Below are 10,684 nucleotides of genomic sequence, written 5' to 3'. Positions count from 1 at the left end.
CTCAAGGAATCTCCTGATTTCAGCAGGAATTCCTGCTCTGTACTTATCCCTGCCTCCCAAACAGGCTGCACACACATTCCTCTGTTAGGACTAAGTGGCCATTTGAGGCTTGAGCTTTGTTTCCAGCCAGACCTGGGAACATCCTCACCCAATACCCTGTAGACATGCAGTCTTGGAAAGGTTACTTAAATGATCAACCAGGCTTTCTCCATTTCTAAAGTGAGGGAAGTAGCATTCATCCCACATGGTCATTTTCGGATTTGATCAAACAATGAGCAGAAACCAATTAGGGTGGTGCTCAGATGTAGCGGATGTCCAATCAAGGATTGCTGTTCTCACTGGTGCTGTCATGCACCAATTTTGCTCAGTGTTTCTCAGCACCCTGAGCATTATGTTCCCTCCCCCATTGTGGTCAGACCAGTCCCTGCCCTTTGGCACCTCCTTCCATCCAGCCTTCTCTTACCAGTACCTGCAGGTGCTCTGGGGAAGCAGAGTCTCAGAACTTAACCTGCCCTCTGCCACCCATCCAGGCAGTCTCCTTCCAGCAAGTGCAGCTCCAAAGTCCCCTTGGTCTCCTTTCCACCAGGTGGGACAGTAAACCATGCTGGGTCCCCTTGCTGTCCTGTGTGCCCTCCTGTTTCCCGGTAAGTCCCAACTCCCTCCTCGGTGCAGGGTGTGGTGGATGCCCTGTGGTTCCTGGTCATCCCTGTCTCATTGCTGTCCCCCTCTCCCTCTCTCAGGTGGTGGAGCAGGGCTCAAGCTTGAGCAGACTCCTGTGGTCGTGGGGCGCTTGGGCACCTCGGCAACCCTGCCGTGCACAGTGGATAGCTCAGTCTACTACATCCACTGGTACTTCCACAAGAAGTTTGCAGCCCCCAAGAGGCTCCTCTACCTAGACATGTCCAGCTCAAGTGTGCGGAGGGATACATCTGTGAAAGCAGACAAAGTCAATGCCAAGAAAGGCAAAGACAGTTACAGCTGTAACCTGTTGGTGCAGAAGCTGGAGAAGAGCGACGAAGGCGTGTACTACTGTGCTGCCTGGGAAGAACACAGCCACTCCTGCTGCCCTGGCCCCTGCACAAAAAGGTTTCCATCTCCCAGGGTGCTCCACGGCTGGCACCTTCCTCTCACGCTAGGTCTCTGGGTTGTCCTGGAGTCCGTCCTCAGCATCCTGTCTTCTGGTGGACATATAACCCTGGAAGCTAAGCAGCCCCTAGTGCTCAGGCTGGTGCAGACCCAGGGAGCTGTCTAGCCTGGAAGGACTTTTCTAAAGATTGTAAGGGGGCAGTGTCTTTGAAGGATTTGGAATAAAATCTGTGCCACTCAATGTTGTAACCACTAGCCACTGGTCACATGTGGACACTGAGCACTAGAAATGTAGCTAGTCCTCTATTCCAAGCTGAGATGGCTGCTTGTGTAACATACAAGTCCTATTCTGGAGCCTAAAAAAATGAAATATCTTCTTAGTAATTTCTATACTGATTAGATGTTGAAATACTGTTCCAGATATCTCGCAGTAAATAAAAGTAATCCTAGAATCTTACTTGTTTCTTTAGCTTTTTAAAATGCAACAGGATGAAAATATTTGTGTCTCCAATAGTGATTTATATTTATTTCTAATGAACAGAGCTCTGGCAGACTGGCGATTGAAGAATCTGACTATGCCCATGATGAATGTGGTAATAAAATACTGTGCAAATCATTTCAAGGGTAAAGGACTCCCTGGACTTTTGCCACAAAATGGTTGAAAACTGGGATCTGAAGTCACCTCCTGATTCCGTTTTCTATGTTGCTGCCCCGCCTCCTGCTAGTTACTTGCAGTGGAGAGTCAGGGAGCAGAAGCTCAGGAAGCTGAGGGCCTACTTCTCAGCACCCTCCTGCACTGGCATGTCTGGGGCTCAGCTCCTGTGGGGGGACATGATCCTCATGCAGGTTAGTGCATCAGCCCTGGATGAGATCTGGGGACCTCCACCTTCTGCTCTGAATGAATGTTGCTCCATGTGGGATTTTGGGATCAGATTCCCTGCACCTCTCTTCTGTCCTCTGTAAAATGAAGTTGTGTAACTGCCACAATTATGTGACTGACTTCTGTATCAATCCAAAAATTGTATCAATAAGATATCACTATACTTACTTCTTATAATGTTAGTCAACCTTTGACAAATAAATAAATAAATAAATAAATAAATAAATAAAGAAGAGCTACATTCCTGATTCTCTAGTTCCAAAGAGGAAAACCCTGCTATTGTATGTGGGACAGAAGAAAAAGCCCTCTGAAGAGGTAAACTGAATTAAATGCATTTTCAGTTGAAAATTCAAATTTTATGTAAAATATAATCACATTGACAAAAATGATTATTGCAAGGAAAATGTACATGATCTTAAATATATTGGCCCCTATGATTCACTAACTCCTTATCTATCTCTCTGAGCTGCCTTTGTGGTGAGAGATTATTTTTAAGACAGGCAAGGCTGTGAAGGAGGAACCCAACCAACGACCCAACCCTCTCCTTAAGGCCTTGGTCAAGGCTAAGAACTCCAGCATGGTCAGGAAGGGGTAGGGGTGGAGGAGCAGAAGTTTACCTTTGCTCTACTCTGGGGTTTTTCCCTCATTTGTCTTCCCCTTTTCCTTTACACACCGAACCCTTTCCTGTCAGTACCTGACTCTACAGAGTAGAGATCTGACCTGACTATTATCATTTTGGTTACAGAGAAATTTGCTAAATATGAAAACAATGTCATGAGAGGTCATCCCAAGTCAATGCAAATCTCAGCTTTTAACATGGTTCCATAGTGCCTTTGAGTTACATCCTGAGAGGACAGTGGCCTTGTGCATGTAGCAAGCAACCCTATGTGGAGGGAAAAACAAGTCTATATTTGGAGTCACTTCCTCCTTCTGCCTTTCTCCCTGTGCATAAGGTGAGCTTCCCCAAAGACAGCTTGGGCACACACAGCCCTCCTATGCTAAGGAAATATTGGCTAATTAAATGGTTGTTTAAATGGCTGATTTACAAAAACACTAAAAGAATCTTCTTAGAACGTACAGCACTGATTCAGTGGCAGGTCCATTAATCCTACTGAAGTGAGATTGATATTTTGACTATTAGAGAGGGGCTCATATTACCTTATGGATAGGGGATTTTGTATAGATGGATGCTTGAATTATCCTGTTGTTTGGGCTCAAGTAATTCTTTTAATTCCTGAGGAGGGTGAGACACAATGATTTTGAGTAATGGAAGCAGCATTATATTATGAAATTAATGCTGAGCAAAGACTAAAAACATATAAAAAATCATTGTTTTCATAGCTATATTATCCATTACCAACTGATCACACATGCTAGTACTGCGGAACATGTCATGTCTGTAAATCAGTCATCTTCTAAAAATCACAAATCTAAAAATTTCTGGGTACACCTGAAAATCCATGTTGACTCTTCTGTGTTGGGCATCTTCATGTTCCAAGCCCAGAATGGGTTCAGGGACACAGTCTTGGATAGAAGAAAGGTCACAACTGGGAGAGGTCATTTCTAATCCTTGAGATCAGGAGACCTTTTACTATAACACTTCCATACTCTTATTTTCTCATAGAAACCTCTATGGCTTGTGAATTTTATTTTAAAATGTATTTTTAAAAAAGAATTCACATGTTACTTAATATTAAAGTTCTTGATTGTTAATGAGCATTTAGATATAACATGTGAAATCTGATATTTAGAAATGTGTGTAATAACTTCTCTTTTAAGCATTATTTCTTCCCCCTTCTTCTCCCACAATCTTAGCTTCATTTACAAAACAAAATCTAGTTTTCCCTGCTGATTCCCAAGACTCCATTTGCTGGTTAGAGACAAAGTTCATGCCTGAAGAGCTCAGAGTAACTTCTTGGGCTGAATGTGACTTTTCCCCTGTGTAGAACAGGTGTCAAGTACTACAAATACTCAGTCCTCTTATTAACACTATACTGTAAGTTATTTGATTTCTTTGCAACTCTTTTCTCTAGATGCAGGTGAGAAATGAGAGCATCTCAAGCAGAATTGCTCATAACCATAGTTTTTTTTCAACAAAGTTTTCATCATTTCCATTTCCTGAAAACATAATCTGCCAAGTTCATGGAATGTTGCCAGAAACTCATCTTCAAATATTCATCTGGAGTCTGAGAAAAAGACTGACTGTCAAGTAGGACTCTATGTGTCCTCTGTTTTGGGGTCACGGATCTCTCCCCCAGGCAAAAAACAAGCATGGATGCTAAGGGACACAAAGACTGGATTCTGGGTAATCTTCTGTTTCCTCCTGAGACCAACGTTCCACTTTACTCCCCATTTCTTTGTGCCCCAGGTACCTAACCCCTGTGGATTACAATAATGGGAATCTTTGCTATGATTTCCAATGGAAAGTTGGCCAATGGAAATTGGAGTTCAAAGAACCATCACTATGTCACTTACAGACGCATTTCTTCCTGGGCACCAGGTTTCCAAGCCTGTGGATCTGGGGCCCTGGGAAAAAAGAAACAAATTCATCCAGTGGGTTGAGTGGTATAAAATGGAATGACCTCTCTCACATGTACCTCTTGGTTCCTGAGCGGAAACCTTTGGGTATAGGGCGAATGGCACTATAGGTTGGCCTGTGAGAACGCAGGCCCCTTTTAGGGAGGGAACCCTAAGTCATGCTGCTCCTATTTCTCAGTGTCTTGCTGATGCTTCCATTGGCTGCTCCCAAACAGCAACCAAAGAGTAAGGAAAACGATCTGTGCACTCCATAAGGGTCCACCTCCTAATGCCCAGGGAAAGCTAAGAGAGGTAGAACATTCATCTGCAGGAGCAAAAGAAGGAAATCCAGCAAATAGTCAGGTAAGTGGGTTATTTTTCCCCCCAGATAAATAAAACTATTTGAGGGGGTTGGGAGATTTATCTAGTTCCTTTCATTTCACTTTCTACAAAGCCACCAAGGTCCCATCTCTAACAGAACAGGATGAGCCCTGTTCCTTCAGTAACAAAACAGGAAACTGGACACGTGTTGAGAGATTATCATTAACTTCTGTGCATTTCTAGTTATCTAAGAATCTCATCTTAGTAGAGATGAGCTTGTAGATTATTTCTAATGCTTTTGTTCTTCAGTTCAATCAAAGATTCTGAGGTATTCGTTGAGCTATTAAGTAAGTCATCATCACCTAAGTAGAATAAAATAGAGATCTCTCTGTAGTTAAATGATTATAGTTCTTTATGAATCAGTATTATGATGTATCCAATTCTGTGTTCTTGATTTGCTTTAATACAATAAACAAGGAAACAAGAGTAAAACAATTCTCTTATTAAAATGAAGTAGACTAATGTCTGCCACTTTTTAAGGTCAACTAAAATACAGTCTCTCACATTTTTTAGAATTGATCTATATTTTCTGTCCTTCCTTCATCTACTTTTCTGTTACCTAGTAGTGAACATTTAAGTGTTTCAATCACAGAGTGCTCATTTTTTTCTCCTGAAAGTTCTGTTGCCTTTAATATTTTAAACTTATAAATTGAAGTTTCGTACAAAACTACAAAAATCTGTAGTTTTATTCTGAAAGCGGTAGAATTAGCATTTTTAGTCCACAGATCAACATATCTCTTTGCTCTCTTTTGCTCAAAGGTAAAGAATTAAGTTCTTTTTGAAGCTTAATAAATATAATGTCCTGTTATGATTTCAATAATAGGCATTTTTATCGAGAATATCTTATGTACTTTGTAGGCATTGTATTATTTTATGTATTTCTTGCTATGCAATGTCTCTGTATCATAGGAAAGAGGAAAGAGAGTCTGATGGCTATTAATGTATCCCCACAGATGTCACTACCCTTCCCTAATGTCTAGTTTGACATAATTTCCTATTGACTTGCATTCCTATTTAGAGATTTAGAGACTCTATCTTGAAACGGTTTATTTCAGAGAGTAGTAAAGTGTTCAGAGATTTTCAGTAATTGTGAAAAGCTCAATCTGAAGGTCCCTACAAGGAACAATTTGGAATTCTTATTCTTTTAGCTTCCAGATAATGTGCTAGATGTTGAGCCTGTCAAGGAAATAATGTGATCACCATAAAAATCCTGCAAACAGACCTATTTCACGGAAAAAAAGAAATGATGCTTAGACAGGAACAGAAATGTTTCCAACAGGAACACCGGTGGGGCTCAGTGGCTGAGCATCAGTCTTCGGCTCAGGGTGTGATCCCAGAATCTCAGAATCAATTCCCCCATCAGACTCCCCATAGGGGGCCTGCTTCTCCCTCTGCCTGTGTCTCTGCCTCTCTCTCTGTGTCTCTCATGAATAAATAAGTAAAATCTTTTGTTAAAAAATGCATCTTTTTAAAAAGATTTTACTTATTTATTCCAAAGAAGATGTGGTTTATGTATACAATGGAATATTACTCAGCTATTAGAAATGACAAATACTCACCATTTGCTTCAGTGTGGATGGAACTAGAGGGTATTATGCTGAGTGAAATAAGTCAATAGGAGAAGGACAAACATTATATGGTCTCATTCATTTGGGGAATATAAAAAATAGTGAGAGGGAATAAAGGGAAAAGGAGATAATATGAGTGGGAAATATCAGAAAGGGAAACAGAACATGAGAGACTCCTAACTCTGGGGAACTAACTAGGGGTGGTAGAAAGGGAGGTGGGCAGGAGGCGGGGGTGACTGGATGATGGGCACTGAGGGGGGCACTTGATGGGATGAGCACTGGGTGTTATTCTATATGTTGGCAAATTGAACACCAATAAAAAATAAATTTATTAAAAAAATAAATAAATAAATCAAATTTTTATGTTAAAAAAAAAAAAGAAATGCTTCCAAACAAATAGTCCATGCAATTTCAATATAATATTGAGCCACTGATTTGCCTTAGTGCTTGTTAGCTTTGCAGGAATATACTCAGGCTTTGTGACCAAATATGGGTTGTCCCACACCTGCCACCCAGCACACAGATCCTGGTGAGAACAGTATGAGTGATCACTCAAGAAGCCAAGGCTGAAGGGTCACAGTGTGCACACATTTGGAAGAGTTCCCCTTGTGGAAGGTCTGCTCTGGAATCCTTCCTACAGGTAGCCTGAAAAAGGCTAAGAAAAATCACGTATCTTCTCTGTTTTGTGAAATCACTTTAGCAGAAAGGATCATAGGTCATCTACATGGAGAGCGCTCAAAACCCCATAGCCAGACTAAAGTAAACAATCAAAATGTTCAATGAGGATAATGTTTTGGAAATTTTCAGCTGGCATAGTTTTATTCTCCCACATACATCATGTCATCTGGAGCCCTTCCACTGCTTAGGCTAAGCCACAAGAGATACCACCCATGAAAGGGGATGGTAGCCATGTGCAGAACAAGCTCATTTTGAGTTAATATGAGATAGTGAGCTTGAATGTCAGATTTATATGAAAATGAAAGGGGTTTTCTAAGTTTCCAAACCTCCTATTTATAGATTGGCAGGCAAGCCTGGCAAAGTGGGAACACAGAATTTCAGTAGTGGTCCTAGGTGCAGGTAAGTGGTGGTGTGGTGTCAGCCAAGTTAGCATGCACCCCAGAGGAAAACTAGCACTCATGGCTGGGATGGAATATGAGACTCCGGGAAGAGAGTAAGAAAGGCAGTTTCTGGTTCCCTTGTCTCTAAGGGTCATATCCCAGAGAGGGTAAAATCTTCTTCCACAGAAACCCAAAACATGGAGGGAGAATCTGAGAACATCTGGTTGATGTTAAAACTTCCAGAATATGGCCATGGTGGCATCTGCAAAGACCAGTCCAAACCAACACTGACTTTCCCCACAGGCTGCCCATGTCGGAGACCCAGACGCCTCCCAGGGTCTCTAAAGGAGTGTCAATTAGGGTGCTGGAGCTTAGCAGAGCAAGCAGCAACTGGGACTTACAGAAGTTGCAGGGTGGAAACTTTATATCCCATGGCATGGTGTGAGTCCGTGGTGGTGGCCTCAGGGCTGGGTTTTGCACAGGATAGTTCTGGTGAAGCAACTGACCTAAAGACCAGAAGTGCAAAGGGCTAGAAAAGGGTGACAGGAAGACTGTTGGAATTAATTCTCCTCCCATGTGTCGTGATGTAATCCTGAGGATGAGCAGGAGACTGAGACAGAAAGGATGAGGAACCTGCCAGAGGAGGAACTATTTTCAACTGGTAAGTTTAGTGTCTCCCTCCAATATAAGAATGAGGAAGAGATAACATATATGCATTACCTATAACAAGGACTCTTCTGTCCCCTGCAACACACCCATAGTTGCAGCCTGTATTTTTTCTAACCAGTGTGCCCTGCTAGAGGGTGCCTATGGGAGGGGACACAGTGGGGACCAAAATGCACCCCATGTCCACCCCCCTCTATACCGTGAGCAGAGCTGAACCAGCCTGGAGAAAAAGTTCCTTCTAATTATTATTCCAACACTGTGCCCTTTTTTAATTAGTTAAAAAGGAGAATCCTGTGCTACAGAGACTGTGCTCAGGAGAGAGTAACTACCTAGTTATGGAGACACAATACAGGGTTCTTAAAAAGCTTGGACCTGAAAAAAGGGAAAATGATCTACAAGAAGAATTGTCAAAGAACCAATGAAAAATACTATTGTTTGAATCTAGGGAAAAAATTTACATTTCAGAGCCTTGAGAGAAACTGGCAGTCATGAGAAATGCAGTAAAACAGCAAGAAGTACAACAGCAGCAAAAGCCATCATTTGCACAGACCCCAGAGACCACTGACTATGGAGTCAGAGGTGGAGCAATTTTTCTTTTTTTTAAATTTTTTTTTATTTATTTATGATAGTCACAGAGAGAGAGAGAGAGGCAGAGACACAGGCAGAGGGAGAAGCAGGCTCCATGCACCGGGAGCCCGATGTGGGATTCGATCCCGGGTCCCCAGGATCGCGCCCTGGGCCAAAGGCAGGCGCCGAACCGCTGCGCCACCCAGGGATCCCTGGAGCAATTTTTCATACTGTCCACAGAACATAGTAGATGAAGCCACAGACAACTAAGTACCAGGTTTTAGAGGAGTCAGACAGCCCAAGAAACTTCTCTTCAGTTTTGCAGTCTCACCATTCCTGCATGGGCAACCTCAGCCCCAGTCCCAGCCTCAGCCTCAGCCTCAGCCCCCACCCTGTGGTCCCTGACATGTACCCCAGTCCTAGAATCCGGAGGAAAAGAAGCACACAACCACCAGGTGTGCCTGCTGGATGCCAGCCTTCCTGCTCCAACTTCCCATTGACCTGATTGTGTCTGATGAGAGCTTCTGGCTGGGGTTGTTGAGAACAGCCTGAGTGAATCTGGGACCATTAGTTCTTCATCCTGAGATTTCCCAGTGGTCTGGATAGCACATCTGTATAACAAAGGGCTTGAAATGGAGAGAAGGCATGTGACTGAGGTCATAGAGGTGACTGTGAGGGGCAGGTGTGGCACCAGATGAAGGAAGAGGAACACAAGTGCTGCTGGGGTACAAATGCCCCAAGGTAGAACATTTGTCTCTGGTGTTTGTGACATCGTCAAGGGCTGCATAAGCCTGGTCTCTAGTGCAGGCTCCATACACATTTGCTGAATTAATGTGTGAATAAGTGAATCTTAGGAAGCATTACTGAGGCAGAACATTTAGAGTATTTCCCGTAACGAATCCTAAACATGCATTCTAGAAACTTGAGAGAAATATGTATATATAGACACATATGTACATATATGCATACATATGTACATGCACATGTATACATACTACTACTACATAGTGGTATATAATATGTCATAAAGTCCATACAGAATAAATGAAGTATCTTGTTTAAGAATGTGGGTTGCAGGGATCCCTGGGTGGCGCAGCGGTTTGGTGCCTGCCTTTGGCCCGGGGCGCAATCCTGGAGACCCGGGATCGAATCCCACATCGGGCTCCCGGTGCATGGAGCCTGCTTCTCCCTCTGCCTGTGTCTCTGCCTCTCTCTCTCTCTGTGTGTGACTATCATGAATAAATAAATTAAAAAAAAAAAGAATGTGGGTTGCAAACCTAGATCTTCTGGTAGAAATTACTGTTCTGTCACTCACGTCAGAGCTTTGATAAAAAGGCTGGAGTATCAAAAGCCTCCAATTTCTCCTTGGAAAGATGAGAACAGTAATAAAAGCACCCACTTAGCAGGCTCTGTGACCATTAGATGAGATAATGGAGCCAGCATGTTTGTAGCACAGCACCTGTCACATAGAAATGCCGTCAATAATGTGAGCTATCAGTGTTATGAAAAATGAAGAAAATAATATCTCTATTTTCTGAAAGTATTTAAAATAAGAAATAAAAGATAAATTCTGTCTCTTTTTTCTGCCCTGTTTGAAATAATTAGTGAGGAGCAAAGACATTTTCCCACAAAGAATGTGTTTAAAGTGGCCATTTATCTCCTTGCTTTGCTCCAGCATCTGAAACCTTCCTCTATGCCCGGGGAGTTTCCCACCTTATGAGTCTCACTGAGAGAATGAATTCACTCCCAGTAGAAGAAGGAAAAAAGTCAGATACTGTCTGTCAGCCTTCCTTGAGCTCAAGTCAGGTAGAAAGTGTGGGCTTCCCCAATTAGACACAATCCCCACAACTATCACCTCCTCAACAACACACACACACAGACACACAGAGACACACACGTACATAGGCACACGCACTCACAAAAGGACACACACACACACACACGCAGGCACACAGATACAC

At 42.7% G+C, this 10,684-nt stretch overlaps 1 gene segment (V, D, J or C); it reads left to right on the top strand.

The window, feature by feature from the left end:
- Positions 1–366: 366 nt before the first annotated feature.
- LOC112908570 (T-cell receptor gamma chain C region C10.5-like) overlaps positions 367–10,684 on the top strand; it is a 45,754-nt gene continuing 35,436 nt past the window's right edge. The window contains 2 exon segments of the C gene segment in view: positions 367–644; positions 741–1,052. Coding sequence covers positions 951–1,052 — 102 coding nt within the window.

The sequence above is a fragment of the Vulpes vulpes genome, chromosome 5 (assembly GCF_048418805.1).
Source record: "Vulpes vulpes isolate BD-2025 chromosome 5, VulVul3, whole genome shotgun sequence".
Classification (NCBI taxonomy): Eukaryota; Metazoa; Chordata; class Mammalia; order Carnivora; family Canidae; genus Vulpes; species Vulpes vulpes.
The sequence above is the reverse complement of the archived record's forward strand: the minus strand, read 5'-3'. Positions and strand labels throughout refer to the sequence as shown.